The sequence below is a fragment of the Herpailurus yagouaroundi genome, unplaced genomic scaffold (genome assembly GCF_014898765.1).
Source record: "Herpailurus yagouaroundi ecotype Mexico unplaced genomic scaffold, PumYag 164, whole genome shotgun sequence".
NCBI lineage: Eukaryota > Metazoa > Chordata > Mammalia > Carnivora > Felidae > Herpailurus > Herpailurus yagouaroundi.
Genome location: NW_024412405.1, coordinates 47,561,125 through 47,585,238, shown reverse-complemented (window position 1 = coordinate 47,585,238; position 24,114 = coordinate 47,561,125). Strand labels below are relative to the sequence as shown.

The 24,114-nt window shown below is 37.6% G+C and overlaps 1 protein-coding gene and 1 long non-coding RNA gene across 2 annotated transcripts in view; one reads left to right on the top strand and one right to left on the bottom strand.

Annotated features, from left to right (window-relative positions):
* The window catches only part of DIAPH3 (diaphanous related formin 3), a 508,696-nt gene that overhangs the window by 350,532 nt on the left and 134,050 nt on the right, over positions 1–24,114 (bottom strand). Inside the window, exons 6-9 of the mRNA XM_040487410.1 lie at positions 15,355–15,429; positions 15,199–15,268; positions 9,921–10,057; positions 7,421–7,526 (exon numbers count right to left, since the gene is read on the bottom strand). Of these exons, the coding sequence (XP_040343344.1) occupies positions 7,421–7,526; positions 9,921–10,057; positions 15,199–15,268; positions 15,355–15,429 (388 nt within the window). The remainder of the gene's footprint in view (positions 1–7,420; positions 7,527–9,920; positions 10,058–15,198; positions 15,269–15,354; positions 15,430–24,114) is intronic.
* Positions 12,409–24,050, top strand: LOC121037879 (uncharacterized). The gene is made up of 3 exons (XR_005794036.1): positions 12,409–12,513; positions 20,313–20,460; positions 23,900–24,050. It is a non-coding gene; the product is annotated as an uncharacterized LOC121037879 (long non-coding RNA).

The following is a 24,114-nucleotide window of genomic DNA, read 5'->3' as shown; positions in this document are numbered from 1 at the left end:
TGATACAAAGCTGTACTTGAGCCACTACTATTGCTGTGGGTAATGAAGTCCTTTGTTTTCGACCCAGGCATTTATGTCTTCTCATAGCGTGCATAAGACTAACATGGCAGACTAACACATTAACTTATAAGTGACACAAAATCACAGACCCTTCATCTTCTTGACACTCCCCACCCATGAGTCCAAGAGGACTGAAAGAGGAAGACATCATAGGAAAAAATGTAGCACGCTGTCACCACAGGCCTGAGAACACGTACACAGAAGCAAAGCCAAACATCCACCCAAAAAAACTCAAGGATTACCACCCTTTGATTCCTTTCCTGACAAAAATCTACCACAATTCAAACAGTCCTCCGACCAACAGCAAGGCTTTCGACAAACTGTTTAGAATCCAGATAATGTTTCTGATACTCTAGCAAATTATGGCTCTAAAATGAGAAGGGAGAAGATACACGTAGAAAGGAAAAGAAAAATAAAGGGAAAGAAACGAAAATAATAGACACATTCAACATGTGGTTGAAACTAGGGATTGGTTCACCCGCACTTATTCCAACCCTCTTCTGGGAAAGCAGACTGTGTCAATATGAGAGGACAATCACACATATTAAGACCGGACCCCATGAGGAAAGGTTTGGGTCTGTGGCAGAAGCACTATTGTCTGCTCTAGGGTCTCAGGTGCTGACTAGAATAGAATGTTGGGAGTGGTTTTTCCCTTAGAACATTCACGGATGTTGTCTGGCATTTCTTCTACATTACATCTGTAATACCCATCCACACACAGTTCCCTCCCACAAGTTCTGTTAAGGTATCCAGCACCATTTCCTGCTTAAATTACCCACAGTGGATTATGCTGCTTGAAGCTGAAAACATCTCTCTGATACACTTGAGAAAAGAAAGTAATGTATAATTTAAATCTGATATTTATATTTGTACTTTCTTTTCTGATAGGTAAGACTCTCTAAGGCCTGAGGATAATTTTAACTTATTTCTGGGACTCAGTTTTTCACTTTCTTTCTCTACCATATGCGTGGGAGGAATGAAAGTTATGTTCAGTTCTATCAAAAACATAGGCAGTCACATTATCTTCATTATTATCAGACTCAAAAAAAAAAATCTAACAACCCTCCTTTCAAAAGTACTTTGTTATACTTTGCAATAAAAGAACAATGAGATTTTTTTTATTTTATTTTACCATCTCACACTTACTCCAATTTAAAAGCAAACAATTGGTTTCTATTTTATTCAGTGACAAACAAGTTTTATTTTTAATTTGGTGATCTGCTAATATCCACCAGCCTAGCACATTTCAATCAATGCAAAGTATACAGGTAATGGTATAAAATGGGCACTTAGTATTCAATAGTTTCATGGGCAAATTGATAATGAGCTAGCTCTAAAATATACTTTATTGTAGAAAAATCAGAAATATCCAAAGAGAAAAGTATTTTTAGGTATTACTAAAGTGTTGCATGATCTTTTTAAAGGAAACAGAGAACAACGAGTAACCCCCCAAAAGACAATCTACTTACTACCCGCCCCCCCCCCAACACACAACCCTTCTCCCTAAGTTAGTTATCTTGAAAACAGTACCTTTAACTCCTAACTTAAGCTTGCCACCTGCTAGCTATTTCATATACTAGGCTTAGTAATAATGAGAAACCTTCCTTCAAGAATAAAAATCCACCACAAAAGGGTTGAGTAGGGAAAATAAGAATTAAAATTCTTCCCATTGTTTATTCATCACCAAAAGCATACAAATTTAATCTGGCCTTATCAGAAAAATGGGGGGGCGGCTGGGTGGCGCAGTCGGTTAAGCGTCCGACTTCAGCCAGGTCACGATCTCGCGGTCCGGGAGTTCGAGCCCCGCATCAGGCTCTGGGCTGATGGCTCAGAGCCTGGAGCCTGTTTCCGATTCTGTGTCTCCCTCTCTCTCTGCCCCTCGCCCGTTCATGCTCTGTCTCTCTGTCCCAAAAATAAATAAACGTTGAAAAAAGAAAGAAAGAAAGAAAGAAAGAAAGAAAGAAAGAAAGAAAGAAAGAAAGAAAGAAAAATGGGGAAAAAAATGCTAAAATGAATTTTCACTTCTCAATGAAAATTAAACTTTTAAAAACTGTATGAAGAAATTTTAGTGTTTCAAAAATAACACAACTAACCATAAAACAAAATATAATTACTTACAACTAAACAAATTACTTTCATAAAAGCAAACACAATCAGCGACCTAGATCTTGGTATAAAATTTCTCAGGAACTGAATCAGATGATTTAAACAACTATCAAGGGGAGGTGTTGCTGCTAGCTCTGCCCCGACCTTTATTCCCCTAACGCTAAATACAGCAAACAAGCAGTCATTGAAAAAAAAAAAAAAAAAAGAAATCATCTCCGCAAATTTTCACAGGCAGCATTACTCATAAAAACCAAAAAGCAGAAACAATTCACATGTCCACCAACTGACAAATGATCAACAAAATGTGGAATATCCATACAATACGCATATTTGGAGCAGAAAAAAAATGAGGTTGCAACACATACTTCAACATGAATGAACCTTGAAAATATTATGTTAAGTGAATGCAATCAGTCAGAAAGGACCTCATACTGTATTATTCTTATCAAATGTCCAGAATATGAAAATCTATAGGGAGAGAAAGTAGATTAGCAGTTGCCTAGAGCTAGAGGGAAGGAGGGCATTGCAGGCTGACCGTGAAGGGGTAAGGTGGGGGGATTCTTTTAGGGGTAAATAAAAGTTTCTAAAGTTGATTATGGTGAAGGCTACACAACTCTGATTATACACAAAATACTGAATTGTCCATGTCACATGGGTAACTTTTATGATACATGGATTTTATCTCAATAAAGCTGTTAAAAAAATCATTTCAAATTTATATCAGATCTTTAGATAAATGTTTAAATTTCTTCAAGTCTTTTTTTTTTTTCAACGTTTTTTTATTTATTTTTGGGACAGAGAGAGACAGAGCATGAACGGGGGAGGGGCAGAGAGAGAGGGAGACACAGAATCGGAAACAGGCTCCAGGCTCCGAGCCATCAGCCCAGAGCCCAACGCGGGGCTCGAACTCACGGACCGCGAGATCGTGACCTGGCTGAAGTCGGACGCTTAACCGACTGCGCCACCCAGGCGCCCCTAAATTTCTTCAAGTCTTAATGTCGTCTTTAAACTAGTAATCCACTCTCAATTGTTAACTGACTATTCTCTTTCAGAGAATTGTTTAGATATTTACTAGCTAAATATAAATTTATCATAACTACACCAATCATTTTTCCATATGGTAGCATCTTCAATGAGAGTAACTACCATAATAGAAATGACTAAATATACCCAAGAATGTTTTTGATACGTGTAGTTTGCCTTCAGGTTCATATGGTAATCAGTTATAATTCTTAAAGTTCGAATAGATGTACCTCAATGTTTGATAGCCAAAACAAATTTAATAGGCAAATAACGAATTTTAAGGTTATAATGGTCACCTTTCAACTGTCAATCATGTTATTTACCTAGATTAAACATGGCTTTGTTCTTTTTTTTCTTAAAATTTTATTTTGAGAGAGAGAGAAAGAGAGAGAGAGAGGTGAGGGGTGGGGGGGGGGGTGCAGAGAGAACCGTAAGCAGGCTCCACACTGTCAGCACAGAGCCTGATGTGGGGCTCAAACCCACGAACCATGAGATCATGACCTGAGTGGAAACCAAGAGTCAAATGCTTAGCCAGTTGAGCCACCCAGGCACCCCAAAATGGCTTTGTTCTTAACAAGACATTTTTTACCCCTTTCCTCAGACAGAGCTTTAAAATGTTAAATGATATATAATATTGCCATAAACTGGGAACTTAGTTTTACCAAGATTTGTTCTTAACTGTTTATTTTGAAATAATTGTAGATACACAGAAAGTTGCAAAAAGAAACAAATGCACAGGTAGATCCTATGTATTCCTAACACCTTGCATGATTATAATACAACACAAAAACCAGGAAAGTGAAATTGGTACAACCCACAGAACTTACTTAGCTTTTAGCAGCCTTACACTCATTTGTGTGTATATGTACAGTTCTGTGTGAGTTCATCCTATGTATACGTTTGTCACCATCACCACGATCAAGAGGCAGAACTGTTTCACCACACACAACTCCCTGCTGCCATTCATTTATGGTCACACCCAACACTTTCTCAGACCCCGTCCCAAATCTTTGGCAACCACTAAGCTGTTCTCTGTCTTTAAAACTTGGTTCTTTCAAGAACGCTATATGAGTGCAATCACAAAGTGTGTAACCAACAGCACTGGCATTTTTCAATCAAGGTAATTCTCTGGAGATTCACGTAAGCTGTTGTATATATCAATAGTTCATTGTTTTTCATTACTGAGTAGTATTCTATGATACAGGTGTACCACAGTTTAACCCTTCATCTGTTGAAGAACTTCTGGGTTGTTCCCAATTTGAGTCTATGAAAAATACATGAACAGGTTGTGTGTGAGCATACATTTTGTTAATCTGAGATATGTTCACGGGTATTGCTAAATTCTAATTATGTAACAATTTTTTAAAATCTTCTGATGGTTTCTTTTTTTTATGTTTGTTTATTTTTGAGAGACAGCAAGTGTGCATGCAAGCAGGTGACGGGCAAAGAGAGAGACAGAGAGATAGAATCCAAAGTAGGCTCCAGGTTCGGAGCTGTCATCACGGAGCCCGAAGTGGGGCTTGAACCTATGAACCGTGAGATCATGACCTGAGCCGAAGTTGGACGCTTAACCAACTGAGCCACCCAGGTGCCTCTAGTTATGTAACAATTTTAGTATCAATTTTAGTATGTTTCTGAGAAAGGAAGATCGCCTTCAGTCTCCATTCTCCACTGTTGTTAATTGAACAAAATTCCTTTTGAAGTATACCATTTACTCAACTCTTACAGCAAATGAACTAAACATTTTAAATACATTAATCTATATAATCCCCACATCAACCATGGGGTAGTGATCAACAGTCTCCTTATCTTACAATTAAAAAAAAATAGAGGCAAAGAAGAGGTCTAGGGCACGATCCTGAGTCACAGAGCCAGGATGGAAAGAGCAGGGACTTAAATTCAAGCTATCTGACTCAGAAGTCTACTCCTTCCATTCCAAGACAGCATCCCTTCCACTCTTGGGATGTATGTATTATTAAATACAAAAAGCATACACTAGCACAAAAAGTATTTAGGGGATAAAGTTTATATGTGACTATTACATTTCCTAAGTGAGATTTTAAAAACTGGACATGATCTCTATCTAATATGCTATGCAAATGACCAAAATTCATCTGATAACCTGTTGCTATCTGCACAAACATTATACGGGTAAGAGGTAACCTGGGTACTAAAGGAAAATTCAGGTAAAGTAATCAGCTTTTCTCTACATGAAGCTTTCACTCTTCATTAGGCTTGTGGTAAATAGGAGGTCTGGGGCCAGATGAGAAAGGAGGAGAAGGGAGGGGCTCCTGGGTGGTTTAGTCAGTTGAGTGTCCAACTTTGGACCAGGTCATGATCTCACAGTTCATGAGTTCGAACCCCACAGGGGGCTCGTTGCTGTCAGTGTAAAACCCCCTTTGGGTCCTCTGTCCCCCACTCTCTCTGCCCCACCCCCGCCCATACACTCTCAAAGAAAAGAAACATTTAAAAAAAAACAAAAGGAGTGGGGAATGAGAGCAATGACATCCTTGTCCATGGATACACACTGTAGACTCTAAGACTCTAGAATACATATGAAAAATCTGAAGGAGCAAGGTCCACATCAGAGGTGATAACACATCCCAGGCCCCTACTCCCATGCTCTCTGACAAGCCCTGATGAGTAAGGAGAGGCTTCTTTCCAGAAGCTCTGGTAACAGGACCTATGCATTAGGGAATATATACTCGGATCTCCAGCCCTGCCTGTTGCCCAGAGAAACAAATAACAACAGGGTTCCTCACCAGCCATTCACAAACACTGTCATCAGAAAGGTCATCATCACAAACACCATCATCAGAAATACCATAATACATTTTTTTAATTTCGACATCTCTAAAATTTTCTGATTGATCATCAAATACTATCTTTTTTTCTTAATTTAACGTTAAGATTTGGTTTCTTTATTCCTACCACAATGAAAAATAATACAGAGGCCAAGCTGCACAGACCTTTAAATTTTTTTTTTTTTTCAACGTTTATTTATTTTTGGGACAGAGAGAGACAGAGCATGAACGGGGGAGGGGCAGAGAGAGAGAGGGAGACACAGAATCGGAAACAGGCTCCAGGCTCTGAGCCATCAGCCCAGAGACTGACGCGGGGCTCGAACTCACAGACCGCGAGATCGTGACCGGGCTGAAGTCGGACGCTTAACCGACTGCGCCACCCAGGCGCCCCTGCACAGACCTTTAAATAAAATTTAAAACTAGAAGTTTTTTACTAATTAAGGGGGAAATAAATTTACTTTGTAGCTATTATTAGCACATTTTGGCTTTTAATCATTGCTGCACATTAGAATCATGTGAGAATTTTTAAAAATCCCAATAGCCAGGTCATACCAATTAAATTTTTTAAATATCCAGAGGTGGGAGTCAGGTATTAATTATTTCCTTAAAGATACTCAGGTTATTAGCAATAACTGTAACAATTCCAGCAATTAAAACAAAACCCCTCTTTAAAAAAAAAAAAAAAGGAGAAATTATATAAACATTAGTTATACAGCTTGGACACTATACTAGTTAAGTCTAAAAATAACTTCCTTAAAAAAAAGTGACTTTCTAACAGCACTTAAATATTTTTTAATTATTTTTTAATATTTATTTATTTTTGAGAGACAGAAGACAGTGTGTGAGTAGGGAAGGGGCAGAAAGAAAGGGAGACACAGAACCGGAAGCAGCCTCCAGGCTCTGAGCCGTCAGCAAAGAGCCTGACACGATCATGACCTGAGCCAAAGTTGGACGCTCAACCAACTGAGCCACCCAGGTGCCCCAACAGCACTTAAATATTTAAATAGCTTTGAAAATCCTAGTGTACCTTGGTCTCCTTATTATTCATGCAAACTCTTAACTTTTCAGATATAAAAACTAATAATTCAGCAAAAAGCCATAATTCACTTAATTGTCCAAACTTCATAAAAAGTTTTAATTATCAAGTAGTAAGACTAACAGAAAATAAAGAATTCATGGACTTTGATTATCGATTTTATAGAAATCCCTAGTAAGTCAGCATCTAAGAAAGTAACCCAAGGAAATAATAATAGGTATACACCAAGTTATAACTATAAGAACACATTGTGATATATTATACATTAGAATTCTATACATTTATTTGAAATGTTATAAAACATTCAATGGCATGCAGGGTTTCATACTTAAATATAAGCCAGTCAGAAAACAGTTATAAAACAATATGCAAGATTATACCTGAAACTTACCTGCAGCTGAGCTGAATCATGCCTGAGACCTTCCACAATAGATGAAAATCTGTCAACGTATCTTTCTTCTCCAGCTGATGTTAAAGCTTCTAAAACCTCTTCAAGGCTATCAGAAAATTTGAAAATAATTAAATTGCCAACAGCAAATAATCTAAATGCCTTAATACAACTGCTTGATCTATTCAACTCCAGAGTCACTACTCCCAGAACCAGCAACATTTTAAAAGCTTACTGAGTACATAGCATGTATCAAGTACTAGCTACATGTTTTAATTCATTTATGCCTAATAACCCTATGATGAGGATAACTTATCAAACATTTATAAAGTGCTTTCTACACATCAGGCATTATTTAAATCAGTTTACAAATATTAACTCTTTTTAATGTATATAAGTCTATGAAGTTGGTATTGTCCCATGTTATAGAGCAAGAAACTGAGGGAGAAAAAAGTTAAGCAATTTTTCTAAGGTCTCACGTCTCCTAAATGATGAAGCAAGGATCTGAAATCAGACAGTCTTTGTGGTGAGCACTGTCCTGGTTTCCTTAATCACTACACTCTACTTCCTTTTCAGTGTAAATGAAGTCTGATAGCCAAAAATACACAGTAGTAAGGATTTATATACACACATTCGCACATAAAAAATATGCACATAAAAATACGCACATAAAAAGTAGCAGTTAAAGAGCTACAGTCGCTACACCTTTAAAGAAAGTGTGTTAACACGATCTAGTGTATTGTAGGTCAGTTTGTAGACGTAAACATGTGGTCTGTAAATGTTATCTGTATCATTTTAATAACCTATTATGAAGTCAAGAAATAATAAATATGGAAGAAGTAGAAGGAGAGGAAGGTGAAAAAAGAGGAGGAAAAAGAGAAAGAGGGTAAAGAAAGATGAGGGAAAGGAGATGGCCAAGAGGAGGGAAAAGGAAAGGAAAGGAGAAGGTGTTAAGGAGGCAAGAGGGAAGAGAGAAGACACAAGAAATGGGTGGAAAGAGGGAGGAGGAGAATGGAGCGGGAGGAGGAGAGGAACAAAGGCGGAGGGGGGAGCACTAGGTGCATCTTGTGTGTCAATAGTAAATACCCTCTTAGGGTTTTTACAATAAAGTTACTGTGGTCTTTTTGAAACACTTAAGGGAATGTGGTGCAGCTGTACCTGGCTTCACGTGCTGGCGCTGCTGCTGGGGACATCCTTGTCCGTGGACACACACCTAGCTACCCGTGTTGCCGCGGGGGGACATCCTTGTCCGTGGACACACGCTGTCGCTACCCGTGTAGCCATGGGGGGACATCCTTGTCCGTGGACACACACCTAGCTGTGCAGCCGCGAGGGGACATCCCTGTCTGTGGACACACACCGTAGCTACCCGTGCAGCCAAGGGCGGGGCCTGAGTCTTGCCTGCTGACTCTCCAATAATCCACACAGAGCAGCTCAACAGTTGCCAGGCCCAGGAGGGTCGCCACAAGGACAATTTTCAAATGCGTGCAGGAGGTTCTGCTTACAGGCCTCTCTACCTAGCCTTTATGAAAGGGCTATTTATTTACTCTGTAGGTTGTTCTGTTTTTATATCTTCACCCTTTTTAAAAGGTATTTTAAATAATTTTTAACTGCTTCCTGAAATAAGAATCCCAACCTTTCAAAAAAGAAAAAAAAGGGGGGTGGAGGTTTATCTTTATAATTATCTTTTAATATGTATGTAATGGTCTTTTGCTTACAATCCTAATATGTGTGGATAATGTCTTTAAAGTTTAAAACTCCAGGATGTATTTTTATGGTCAAAGACTACCCTCAACCAGTAAAGTACTATTACATATAGCACTTTTATTATTTTTTTAAGTTTATGTATGTATTTTGAGGGAAAGAGTGTGAGCATGGGTTAGGGAGGGGCAAAGACAGAGGGAATGAAAGAAACTCCCAAAGCAGGCTCCAGGCTGCTCCAGCACGGAGCCCGAGTGGGGCGAGTGGAGAGGCTCGGGGGCTCAAGCCCATGAACCATGAGATCATGACCTGAGCTGAAATCAAGAGTCGGAGGCTCAACCAACTAAGCCACTCAGGTGCCCCACAAATAGCATTTTTAAAATCTGCCTTACAAACAGATTTTCAAATAATATGATGTTTGCTTTTACAAGGGAAATTGCATGACCTACAATTTGAATTAACTCTATCTGGAAAACAAAAATCACTTAAGAAACAGAATCCATTTGCATATTTTTTTAAGTCTTTGTTGAGAATTTTTTTTTAGGGTTTGAATTCAGAACAACTTAAATACGATGAAGAAATAAGTTTTTTATAGAAAAAGGTTAGCCCATAACTACTATACTGATTGAGAAATAATTATTACTCAAACATTTCTGTTCAGACAATTATGAATCTAAATCAGCTGCTTAAGTAATACTTCATTTATTAACAGTAAATTCTGGTCTAAAATAGAATAATGAAAACATTAAGTAAATCAAATTATATTGTTATATAATTAGAGAAATGAGTTGAGAGGACTTACATGCTTTCCTCCCCTACAATGCATACTGCAGAGAGGAGTTTTACCACATCTGTCATCATACTTGGGTGCTTGGGATCGATGGCTTTGGCTAATAGAGAAAGACTTCTCTCTTCACTCATAATTCTTTCCAAGCCATACTGTAACATTTTGGAAATAAGAGGTTAAATGTTAGCAGTTTATTGGGGGAAAAAAAAAATAGTGCCCTAGAGGAAATACAGTTATTAAAAAAGTTTATAGGATAATAGGTTTTTTTTACTTTGTACAAGCTAGAAACTATAAGGAATGTATAACATCTTGGAAAAAATTCATAGACTTATTCACATCAAAAACTATGATAGTCAACCAAACATAACTCCTCAAAGGTGATTTTACAATAGTATGACTTACAATTACTAAGAAGGCTAAGTATCCAACTGGAGAAAGGGAGAAACAGTGAGGAAAATGGAGATTTCCCAACAGGAGCACACAAAATAAAAAGTCAGTTTTTGTACCAGACACTGAGGCCATAAGGAGCTTTCCTGGGAAGGATGGTTGGTAAGGGATATACCGCACAAGTAAATACACAGATCAGCTCTAACCCAGAGAAATATAATGAAAGCCACCCACACAATATCTAGTTTTCCAATAAGAAAGTAAAATTTTAATCAAATTAATCCAGTATATCTAAAATATTATCATTTCAACATAATCAATATAAAACATTTATTGATGAGACAGGAAGAAAAAATAACTAAGTATTCAAAACCCAGTGTGTGTTTTATGTTTACAACACATCTCAGTTCAGACAAGCCACCTTTCAAGTGCTCAATAGCCACAGGTGGTGACCACATTACATAACACACACCTAGATAGTAATGCTGAGTTCATAAAATGGGCACAGGTTGAAAGAAGATTTGGACAGATCCCATGTAGAAACTGCCATGAGGAGCATAGATACTCTGATCTGACTGGTATTTTATCATCAGAAAGACAATGCAGTTGTAAACACATTATATAAATGGGATGATGCTGGACAAGGATAAAGTTTGTTTGCTACTGCCAGGATGCCACATCCAATTAGAAGATAAGGAGTCATGTTAATGACTTCGTGTTTTGATTTGAGGATATATACACCTCTTAGGGCCCACTTACAATCTATGGGAGATAAGTATCAAATAACAGAGGATAAATAGAAGCAATAAAACAATATGATTTATCTTCTATGTATCCCAAAGGATCCTTCTAAAGAGTGAGAAATTGGTTGATTAGAATTACTACTGAACACTAAAAAGGACTTTAATCCCAATTACAGACCTATGAACTACAGCTTAACTCAAAGTTAACACTAGATATAATTATCAAAGTTAAATCTGTAACAAGCTTAGACCCAAATGCTGTGAGTGGTATGAAATCTTATTTCTAATTTTCCTATCGTGCCTACGTCATTTATATAAAGAAGCCGTCACACTGCTGAAAACACTGCATTTGTTCTTAACCACTATCTAAGGAACACAGGTACCAAGGAAGCAGCACAGGCAGAAGGGCCAAGGGCCCAGGATATGCTTTCTGGAGAGACATCTCGGTCTTGTTGGTGGCAGGGAAAAGTTTACAAATAGATAGCTAAGCCAGTCAGGAAATGATCCCTTTTGTGATGCCCTGGGCTGTCTCCTAACTGGAAACAAAGAAAGAGAAAGCAGGCATGGGGCCAAGGACTACAATGTTCTTCAATAACCATTATAGGGAATTGTCAGAGGTTTATAAAGTACCACTTAGATGCAATTCAAAAAGCCAATCAGTCAATGATTACCAAGTGCCAAAGAGCTGGCTCTGTCCTGAGAAACCAGAGGATTCAGTAAAGCATTTCCCTTTCATTTCCCACCCACTTGGATGTCCTTAGCCAACTCCTGCCCGTCTGGAATCAGAGTCCTGTGGCTCCTCCAAATACTCAAAACAACTCATACCGATTTCCTCCAAGTGATACTAACTACCTTCTCTGTGAAGCCCTCTAGCTCTAAACCATTATGAGTAGAGAGCAAAATACGAGCATTCTCTGATTTCAGAGTTTTCACTAGCACTTCCTAAACTCCAAAGCTCCACCATCGGCAGTATTCTGACTTTGCTAACATAAAAACATGCCGCGCTCATTTTAAGACTGGAATGAGGCCAGATTACCACCACTGAGCATCTAGAACTAAAGACAGAATTGCGGCCTACTTCATTAAAATTACTCTTGTTCAATTATTTAAAAAACAAAGCAAAGCAAACAAAAACTGTTGACTCTGTGAAAGAAATAATCAACTTACCAGTCCTAGCATTTAAAGTGCATTAAATGAAGCCTATTAGAACGTTAGAGAGGCGGTGACAAATTTTGGAAGGTCTAAGGTATCTCTCTACTGAATATCAAGGGGCCACTCTGGTTTCTATGAAAACTCATATGTTCTAAATCGAGGAATAAAGCCAGGTTCCATTTGCTTTCTACTTGAGGCCCATTATTACCTAACAGATAGAATGTCAAGCCACTGGAAAAGTGTTAGGTAGGGGAAGGTGAAGGCCCTAAATCCTTGTGTATGATACTCAACAGGGCATGAATCCTGATGCTCAATCACTACTTATGGTGAGTTAATCCCAGTAGCAGAGATAACACTGGGAAGGGGGCTGGCTTCAGGAGCAAAACACCTATGCTGGGGGGTGCACACCTTAAAGCAACACACAAAATGTTAACAGACCAAAATGTAGCCCCTGTTCTACTCACCTCTTAAACATATTTAACTTTTCATCATTTTATTGTTTCCCCTAATATTCAAAATCTTTTTCCATTTAGAAAATACTATTTAGTCCAATTTAGTGTTATAAGAAACTCACTTTCATCTGTTACCAGATTTACTCATTAATTACATAATTACTAGTGCCTAAGAAGGTACCACTTTTTTTCCCCTCTCAGAGCCTATATTTTTTTCATTATTCGAGGAACTCTTGTAAAGAGTACACAGTGACATAAATGAAAAACCATCAACAAATCTTGGGGAGGAGGGGGACTCTACCGAAAAATTATTTCATATATTATTAAGTTTAGAATTCAGAAAATAGAATAATTTCAAGTATCAGCAACTTTTTATTCTTATTAGCACAGATGATAGCCATCAACACAAATGGAAATAGATTCCAGCTCCACAGATACAAACTACAAGCAAAAGCAATCCATTATAAGGGAACACACTGTATCAATCAGAACCTAAATATATAAAGTTGACTCCCTCCCCAGGTCAGTCTGAAGTAGGAAATTGCTTCTGTACACCACCTCATCTCACTTTAATCCTGGTATTCCTCCCAAAATCAAAGAATGATCCACATGCCCCTTTAGTTTAAAAAAATGTTCCTGGATTTTCTCTACTGTCAGCCTTATCATCAGGGAAATTTCCAATTTCTATATTCTCAATTTACAAGGAGCCTCTCTAAAGCAATATTATGTCCTCAGGATAGAAAAATCGCTTTCTTCATTTACTCTTAAGACATATTGTAAAAAAGAATATGCAGTCTAACTAAAAACTAATTCTCACAGAACAATCCGTTCAAATATAGAATATATGTGAATATGTAACAATATAAAGAGGATTTCTACATCAGATATTCCCCTTGAAAATCATATTAGAGGCGCCTGGGTGGCTCAGTCAGTTGAGTGTCCAACTTTGGCTCAGGCTGTGATCTCACAGTTCGTGAGTTCGAGCCCCACAAGGAGCTTGCTGCTGTCAGCTTGTCAGGGCAGATCCCACTTCAGATCCTCTACTCTCTTTCCCTCTTCCCCTCCCCCACTCACACTCTCTCAAAAAATAAAACATTAAAAGAAAAGAAAAGAAAGAAAATCATATCTGATTGGAGAAGGCAGGGAGGTGAAAAATATCTCATTGTGCAAAAACAGAAATCTCAGCTCAAGAAAATGCTGAAAAATAAATAAGACATGAAGGATTAAAAAATATTGGGGCACCTAGGTGGCTCAGTCAGTTAAGTATCGAATTGTGGCTCAGGTCATGATCTCACAGCTCCTTAATTAGAGTCCTGCATCAGGCTCTGTGCTGACAGCTCAGGGCCTGGAGCCTGCTTTGGATTCTGTGTCTCCGTCTCTCTCTCTGCCCCTTCCCCTCTCATACTCAGTCTCTCCCTCAAAAATAAACATTAGAAAAAAAAGAAAAAAAGGAAAATAGAAATATTTGCTACATTTAATAAAAAGAAATATGAATGTTAATAACTGAAGTACCAGTACTTAAGTGTGTAAGTCTCTAAAGGCTTATTTTTAAAATGTAAGACAGGGGCGCCTGGGTGGCTCAGTCGGTTGAGCGTCCGACTTCAGCTCAGGTCATGATCTCACAGTCCGTGAGTTCGATCCCCGCGTCAGGCTCTGGGCTGATGGCTCAGAGCCTGGAGCCTGCTTCTGATTCTGTGTCTCTCTCTCTCCGCCCCTTCCCCGTTCATGCTCTGTCTCTCTCTGTCTCAAAAATAAATAAATGTAAAAAAAAAAAAAGAAAAAAAAGAAAATGTAAGACAAAATATTAAAAATTTGAAATTAATCAGAAATATACAGGCAGTTTTGCTGTGAAACACAAATCATCCTAACACCACAGGTAAAATTCCTCTCCTGCTGTCTAATGGCAACTAAAACACCGATCATTACTGTACCCATCATGAGGTAGATATGTTTAGATGTTGAAGCTAAAGACATGCCATGTGATAGAGCCAATTTCTGCAATTGACAGTATACAATATTTAAAAATGGGAACACTGTCCGAAAAATCTAACTTCAGTTAGGAGCTTCAAGTGTTCCTCTCTTCTTACGTATCCTCTTCAAATTTGCAAACTCTGCAGACCTGCCATATTGCCTGTGGTTTCAATATTACTTGTATGAAGCATCATTGCTCCATTTTGGGGACCGGCTTCTAATCGTTTCACACCTTTTCACGTTAATTTGATTGTAGATTTAAATTTCTAGGCTATGAAAACTAAATCTTTCCCACTGGATTCTCTGATAATAAATATTACTGCAGATCACGTTCAATTATCATGTATGATTTCAAAGCTTATTTTTGCTATACTTCTGAAAATTGAGAAGGAAGGAGGAAGAGAGAGGGGGGAACAGAAAGGAGGGTAGAAAGGGAGGATCAACCCACCCACAAGGATTTGTACTCAATAGCTTATCAAAGCAGTACATCACTTCAGTGCAAATTCTGTACTACACACAACTCTATTTTATACGAATTCTGTAAGTACCAGTGAAGAACGAATACAATGTAATTACCTATGTACATACCTGTGTGTTCATCAAAGCTTTTAGACACTGTATGACTTTATGCTGCTTCTTCTTTACAATTTTTTCTTGTCTGCATTGGCATAAAAAACATCACTGTTGGGATTATCTCTGGACATGCAAATGTAGCTTAATTGAAAATAAAATGAATATACTTACATTTTGCCGCTAATCAGTTTTTCCAAAATGTCCAGTAATAATCCAAGCCCCTCATGTCCAAAACTTTCCACCCAACTGATAAACAGGAAAACAAAAAACAAAAAACAAAAGGCAGTTATGCATGGTCAGTATTCTAGTTTAGAATATCACAATGAGATATGCTCACAAATATTTCATATTTGTTATATTCTAATCATAAATACAACATAAGAATATCATGTGCAAAGTCACTCATGATACATAATCTTATTTGTGAGAGCAGTGATGGGATAAACCAGACTATGTCCATCACTTCTGTGCTCCATGTCCAGCAACATTGTGTTGGTAGCTAGAATCTGCCCTGTGGGAAGTAACACAATGCAGAAATCAGCAAATGCTGCCAATCACCCCATCTCCCCCCACCCAGAGAGCTGGCCATTAAACATTTACCAACACACCCCTGGATAAGCCTCACTTTAAACTTTTACAAAGAGCAGAAATCAGGCAATATTTAAAGAGGGAAGGGGCGCCTGGGTGGCTCAGTCGCTTAAGAGTCTAACTCTTGATTTTAGCTCAGGTCATGATCTCACAGTTCATGAGTTCAAGCACTACACCAGGCTCTGCACTGACAGTGCAGAGCCTGCTTGGGATTCTCTGTCTCCTTCCCTCTCTCTCTCCCTCTCCTGCACTGGTTCTCACTCTCTCTCACTCTCTCTCTCAAGATAAAACACATAAACTTAAAAAAAAAAAAAAAAGATTTAAAGAGGGAGAACTCAGATGTACATATTGAAAAGAAAAGTCTTAGGAAAATTTCTCAAACCACTGAAATGCACCCTAATTTCCTAAGTTTCAAAGTTCGATTGTTTTAAGAGTTTCATCATTATTTTTAAATGAACATTTTCATCTTGACCAAACCACCTCTTTTCATAAACCCACTGGTATAATCACAGTACACTAATGTAATTAGGACATCACTGCCAATAGACAATTGCTTACCTTGGTTATAGAAAAACTACCTTAATGGGAATTAACACAATTTTTTTTCCAGTGGTGATTTAGGAAGCTTTGAACAAGAATATCATCTGTTTTTTTAAAAAGTAGGGGAAAGAAAATTTTAGGATATGTAACTGTGTTTATCTCTTTGTATATGTGTTTGTATGTATGATTGTGTGTGTGTGTGTGTGTGTGTGTGTGTGTGTGTGTGGCCTTTGAAAAATCGAACTTTAAAGACAAAGTTTCATCCAATAACCAAAAGCAAAATATTATAAACATTAAGAACAAGTCACATACCAAGATATAATACCATTTTCTTAAGACACAATAGAACATTTCCTATGACAATAAGAAAACCAAACACAACACTTTTAAATGAAAACAAATATTGTTTAAAAAAAATCTTCTTCATTTGTACACTTGTGAATACAGCTTACTCACTTATAAATGTTCAGAATTTCTGATTCCTACCACACCAAAAAAAAAAAAGCTATTTGTCATTTAGATTGGCAGACACTTGTCAACTATTTCACTTGTCTCCTCCCTGTCCAGTGAAAGCCATGGAGTAACTAATTCAAGAATGTACTTAAGCAAGAAACATACTCTGATACCCTCCTAGGAAAAGAAAAGCCTGGAATCACTATTACAGTGAAGGTGAGAAAAAAAAAGTTGAATAGAAGTCAGAGTTTTCAAACCAGGATACTACTTCAAAAGTGACGAGTTTACTCTCCACTATCAGCAACACACAGATTACCTGTAGGCATTTCAAATCTCACTTTCATGTTTCATGAAACACCTACAGCATCTGCTTAACTGTTTGCCTTGTTGACATCCTACTCCGTATTTATTCTTATTTCACATGAAGCAGGGAAGCTTGAAATCAAACACATAAAGAGTAACTTGAGAGTTTTACTGGGGCCGACACTGACACACGTGGACAGACTGTATTCATCGTGCCCTCCTGGGTTAGTGTCTCCAAGCGGGACTTCCTACTTTGAAGTGAATTTTTAACAATCTGTATATGCAAAAGTATAACCATGGAGACATTCAAAAGCTAACATAAATGATATAGGATTATTCATATGGCTATCCCTTTCAATCATTGTGGAAAATAAAGTCACTATTCCTAAAACTGCCTTATGCCAAAATAATTTAAAACTAGGTTAATATAACAAAATAAACTTTGTTTCACTTAATATGCTCATGGTGAAGCCTACTACAGAATTTAGGAAGCTTATCGATCCAAGTAAATCAAGTTAAGTCTTTTGGTCTAATTAATAGAACATAGTTTTGTTTGTTTGTTTGTTTTGTTTTTGTATTTTTTTAATTTATCACCCTTGGGGCACCTAAGTGGCTTAGCCGGTTAAGCGTCCGACTTCGGCTCAGGTCATGATCTCACGGTCCGTGAGTTCAAGCCCCGAGTCAGGGTCTGTGCTGACAGCTCAGAGCCTGGAGCCTGCTTCAGATTCTGTGTCTCCCTCTCTCTCTGACCCTCCCCCGTTCATGCTCTGTCTCTCTCTGTCTCAAAAATAAATAAACATTAAAAAAAATTATAAATAAATAAAAAAATAAATTTATCACCCTTAATGTAACAGTTATAACCAGAATGCTGTGACCCACAGAAGGTCTCATATTAACTATTTTTGGACCCACTAAATAACTCTTCTGAACTATAGAATATAAGCCATTGCAGTAAAACTTACATTCATTCAAGCATATTACATATGAACTACTTCTCTATAAAATAAACTTAATAAATTAAACGTAAAGAGACATTATACCAAATTACTTTACAATGCAATCTTTTAACTCGTGGTAGAAATTAATTTCTGAATAAAATCGGAGAGAATGGTAATAGCCTAATGAAAGTCAGACTATACATTTCATAAAATACATCAAAAACAAAGTGAGGGGACAAGGGGAGGAAACAAAGATGCTTGGTAACAAAAAAAAATACATATATATAATACTTAAACATAAAAAGCTGGTACTTACTAAAATATTAAAACACAAATTAAGTAAAAACGCTCTCTGTTTTCTTAGAAATTTGCAAGGCCAGGGGCGCCTGGGTGGCGCAGTCGGTTAAGTGTCCGACTTCAGCCAGGTCACGATCTCACGGTCCGTGAGTTCGAGCCCTGCGTCGGGCTCTGGGCGGATGGCTCAGAGCCTGGGGCCTGTTTCCGATTCTGTGTCTCCCTCTCTCTCTGCCCCTCCCCCGTTCATGCTCTGTCTCTCTCTGTCCCAAAAATAAATAAACGTTGAAAAAAAAATTAAAAAAAAAAAGAAATTTGCAAGGCCAGCATATTGTTGTACTAACAAGTTGTCACTAACAAACCCATTCTTTCAAAACCTTGGCCCCACCTCTACTATTTTCAGCATGATTTTTAAAAATAGGGGCAAGTCTTATTTCTTATCTTTTCTGGAAAAGACGTGCAAGATAAAAAGTGATATTGAGTAGGTAGGCCTGTGGTGCTGACAGAGGTTCATTGAAATCCATAGCTTTTTACAAAAGTAAAAGATTTCTCATCATCAATGTAAGAAGCAACCTGGAAAAAAAATTATCAACTGATCTATAAATGATCAATCTTTAGGAAACAAAATCTGTTCTATTTATTCTGTGCCTGTCAGCATAGTACCATCAGGCATTATGTGGTTTAACTATAAACTGCATTCATGGATGAATAAGCACTGTGCAAATGTTTCTTCCTCATGAATAGAAATGACATAGAGATTAGTATGACATTTGTATGGGGAAAAAATTGCTTAAAAACAGCAAAAAGTAATGTGCTAAGTACTAATTTAACACAAAATCTACCTCTTAAAATTCCGTAACAGGAAATATCAAACTCTTCTTTTTTAATTGCTTCAAGAAAAACTTCTAAGTATATTGCCATTTAGCACTTCCTAGCAGGGGGCTCCATGTAAGAGAAAAAAAGAGGTGAAGAGGTAACAAAAGGAAAAAAAAAAAGAGGGAGAAAGAGAGGTCTCTAGGATTAAATGTTCAAACTATCTTAAAATGTTCAAAGCAGCTTATGCTTTGAAATTCAGTTGTTGCTTCCTGAGACACAGGATGAAATCAAAGGTATGCAAAGTGGTTTCCTAGGTGTTGTTGGCTTTATGAAGCAAATACAGTCATCTCAATGAGCAGAAGAGGCAATAATCAGGTCTCAGATTTACTTCCTGGCCCAAGGACACTATCCATGTATATGTTTCCCACAGACTTAAGTTAGTTATCACCTCTCTTCCCAAATGTGCTCCAAGGAAGGTAAAGATAAATGCATCATAGATTGTCAGAACAAGAATAAACCAACCACATCCTAAGGGCAACCTTACCAGTCACATACACCTGGAGAATAGGGACCATTTCTAATTTGTCTTTACATTCTCCAGCACCTGGAATAGACTAAGCATTCAATAAATGGTTTTAAAATAAAACTGAATCTCCTTCCATTTTTATATATAAGAAAAGAAGACACAGAGAGAGGTTATGGTCACTTCGAAATAGCATCCAGGTCTGCTGATGCCCAGATTCACACCCTTACTTTACATACCTAGAAAAAAAGTACAAAGCAATGACGCTTCCCATGCAGTATCACTGAGCCTGTTCCAACCTTCATGCCAAATACATCAATTCTGATTTCAGAACTGGTACTTATCCATACTGAACCAAGGATGATGAATCTGGAGTCCCTGTCCTTAGCACACTTGAGGACTTGATTGACTGCAGCTCAAAGGGTGATGTTTCATTACTACTCAAACAAGTGTTCATTAACAAAGTCACTCAGCCTTTATGAAGGTCTCACTGTGTGCTTAATACTACAATAGGTATGACAAATACAAAACTGAATAAAACATGTTCTCTGCCCTTGAAAAGATCACAGACTAGTGGTTGAAACAAATGTTGAGCTAAATCATTTCCATAATATAATAAATGCTATAATCATGGTGCTAAGGGAACAGAAGATAACAGCATCTACCTCTCCTAGGAGCAAAGCAACTGATGTCTGACCTGAGTTTTCAAGGTTAAGTCAGAGAAAGAGCTGTTTCTAAGGCACTGGGAATGCATGCAAAGCCATTAAAAGAAATGGTCTGTGCCGAGTTCCAGAAACGGCTGTATGAGGTAAAACCAAAAAGGTAGGAAGGAGCTTCTGAAAAAAACTCTATACAATGTCATGGGCAATGGGAAGCCATTAGCACATGTGGTAGGCAGAATAATCTCACCCCTGCCCCCACCCCCACCCGGGAGATGGCCATGTCCTAACAGCAGAAGCTATGATGATCTGATATAGCAAAAAGAGGAAACAGAAAAGGAAATTCAGGTTACAAATCACAGGATTTTAAAATAGGGAAATGACCCTAAATTACCCAGGTGAGTCCAACCTAATGACCTAATTTACTTAAGTTGAAAGCCTTTCCCCCGCGGGATTGGAGAGATGAGGCGGAAGAGAGATGCAAAGCATGAGAAGGGCTCAAAGTTTACAAGCTTAAAGACAGAGAAAGGGGAATAGGAGCCAAGGAGTGCGGGTGGCCTCTAGAAGCTGAGACAACCCTCACATGGCAGCTAGCAAGAAAAAAGGGATGTCAGTCTCAAAACTGCAAGGAATTGAATTTTGTCATTAACTCAATCAAGTAAACATCAAGCACAAAGGATCGCTCTCCATTTATTCAGAACTTCTTTGATTTTCCTCATTATGATTTTGTAGTTTTCAGCATAAAACTGATTGCTAGTGAAAGAATATAACCAATTTTTTTCAGGTGAAAATTTTCCTCTTAATATTGAAGTGTACAGGGCAGTATTATCAACGATATATATGCACGCTGCTGTACAACACAGCTCTGAAACTTTTGCATCTTGCAAAATAAAGTCGATTTTTATCTTGAATCCAGCAATGTTGCTGCACCTACTGATTAGTTGTAGTTTTTACAGATTCTTTCAACTTTTCTATGTAAACATGTCATCTACAAAGAAGACAGTTACAGTTCTTCCTTTGGGATTTATACATTTTTGTTTCATTTGTACCTCTTCACTATGGCTAGAACTTCCAGCACTGTGTTGAACAAGAGTGGTGAAAGCAAACATCCTTGCCTCATCCCTAGTGTGAGGCGGAAAGTATTCAGCCTTTCACATTTAATGTTAGCTCAAGAATTTTTGTAGATTTAGGTTATCAAATTGAGAAAGTACTCCTCGGTATTAGTTTCCGAGAGTAGCTGTAACAAAGTACCGCGAAATAGAATACGTAGAGGAGAAGTTCATTCTCATAGTTCTGGAGGCTAGAACCCCAATGTCAGAAGTGGTGGGCTCCCTCTGAGACCATGGGTAGACCCCTTCCTTGCCTCTTCCTAGGTTCCGGTGTTAACGGCTAATCCAGGATTTCCCTACCTCCCATCACATGGCACTGTGTCTCTCTTCTTAAAAGAACATAAATCGGATTAAAAGCCCACTCTATTCCTTTATGACCTCATCTTACTCCATCTGTATTGACCCAATTTTCAAATGAGGTCCCATTCTAAGGCGCCAATTCGGACTTAACATTTTCCTGGGGGACACAATTCAATCCATAATGTCTTTCCTCTTCTGAGAGATTTTATTAGAAGTGTTTAGTTTTTGTCAAATCTTTGCATCTTTTGATACGTGATTTTCTTCTTTAGCCCTGTTGATATAGTGCATTTCAGTTAAGATTTTCATGTCTATATTTGTGATGGACATTAGTTTGTAAGTCTGGAGTTTGGGGTTTTGATTGTTATTGTCTTTGTTTGGCTTGCTATTAGTATCAGCTTCATAAAATAAATTGTGAATTGTTCCCTGCTCTTGTGTTTTCTGGAAAAGGCTGTGTAGAATTGGTATTAATTTTTCTTCAAATCTTTGGTAGAATTCTCCAGTGAAAGCATCTGTACTTGAAGATCTTTTAGGGACTCTTAAAATAGTAATTTAATTTCCTTAATAGCTAGAAGACTAGTCAAATATTCTATTTCATATTGGGTACGTTGTAGTACTTTCTTCTTCAAGAATTAGTCTTTAAAATAAGTTGTCAAATTTGTGTTTTAAGTTGTTTGTAGTATTGCCTTATGACCCTATCGACATTGAGTCTGTGGTGATATTCTGTTTTATTCCTAATACTGGCAATTTGTCTCTTTTCTTCATCAATAATAAAGGTTTATCAGTTTTATTAATCTTCCCAAAGAACTACATCCCTGTTTCACCAATTTCCTCTATTGTTATTCTGTTTCCAATTTAATTGATTCTACTCTTTATCATTACCTTATTTATTTTCTATTTTGCTTTTTAGATTAAGGTGAGAACTAAAATTATTTCTTGGAGCCCTTTTACTTCTCTAATGTATGTATTTAGTCCTACATATTCCCTTTCTCAGTACAACTTCAGATGTGTGCCACAAGCTTTGAAATGTATTTTCATTAACTTCAGTGTATCTTTTTATTTTCCTTGAGACTTCCCCTTTGACTCAAGGATTATATACAAATCTGTTGTCTGCTTTCCAAATGTTTGAATATCTTCCTGTTATCTTTGTTATTGATTTCTAGTTTGAGTCTTTTGGTAGAAGAACACATTTGGTATGGTTTCAATTCTTTTAAATTTGATGAGGTTTGCTTTGTGGCTCAGGATACAGTCTAACTTGGTACATGTTCTAAGAAGAGAATGTGTATTCTGCTATTAACTGAAATGTACTATACTATGCATTATGTATTTTACTTAATAGTAGTGTTGAGTTCTTATATCTTTAGTGATTTTCTGCCTAGGTGTTCTATTGATTATTGACTGAGTTGTGAAGTCTCCAAATCTAATTGTGGATTTATCTATTTCCTTCAGTTCTAGTATTTTTGCTTCATATATTGTGGACATCTGTAGCCTGATATGTATACTTAGGATGGGTCTTTTGGTGGATTGACTCTTAAAAATCAATCTTTTTCTTTACTCTGAGATCTAAATGATTGGATATTAAAACAGCCACAACTGCCTTTTGATTAATGTTTGCATAATATGTCTTATTATCATTTCACTTTCCATCTGTCTATATCAATATATTTGAAATGAATTTCTGATAGAAAGCATATAATCAGGTGATGTTTTTTAATCTACTCTGCCAGTCTCCTTTAATTAGCATAACCATTTACACATAATGTAATATTGACATGTTAAGCCCTAGTACTTATTTTTTGGATCTTGTTCATTCTGTTTGTTCATTTTCTTTTGCCTGCCTTCCTGTGGTTTACTTGAACCTATTTTAGAATTCCATTTTGATTTATTTATTGCATTTTTTATTTATAGCTCCTACAGCTTTTTAGAGGTTGCTCTAGGTACATCAGAATATATCAAAGCTTATTGGCGTCATTGTCTCACACGCTTGTGCGAATGGTAGAAGTCTTCCATCCCATTATGAATCGAATAGTATCCCTCCAATTCATACATACAGGCCCACACCCACAATGTGATAATATTTGGAGATAAGGCCTTCACATAGATTATTAAGGTTAAGGGACATCACAAGGATAGGGGCCTAATCCAGTATGACGAATGTCCTCGTAAGAGGAAGACACCAGGATTGCACACCCACAGAGGAAAGGCCATGCGAAGACACTACAAGACAGCAGCCACCTGCAAGCCGAAGAAAGAGGCCATAGAAGAAACCAACCCTGAGGGCACCTGACCATGACCTTAAGGCTTCCAGCCTCTGTAATACTGAGAAAATAAATTTCTGTTTAAGCCACCCAGGTTGCAGCCTTTTTACTATGGCACCCCAAGCTAACACATCTCCCTTTATGCACTTTACC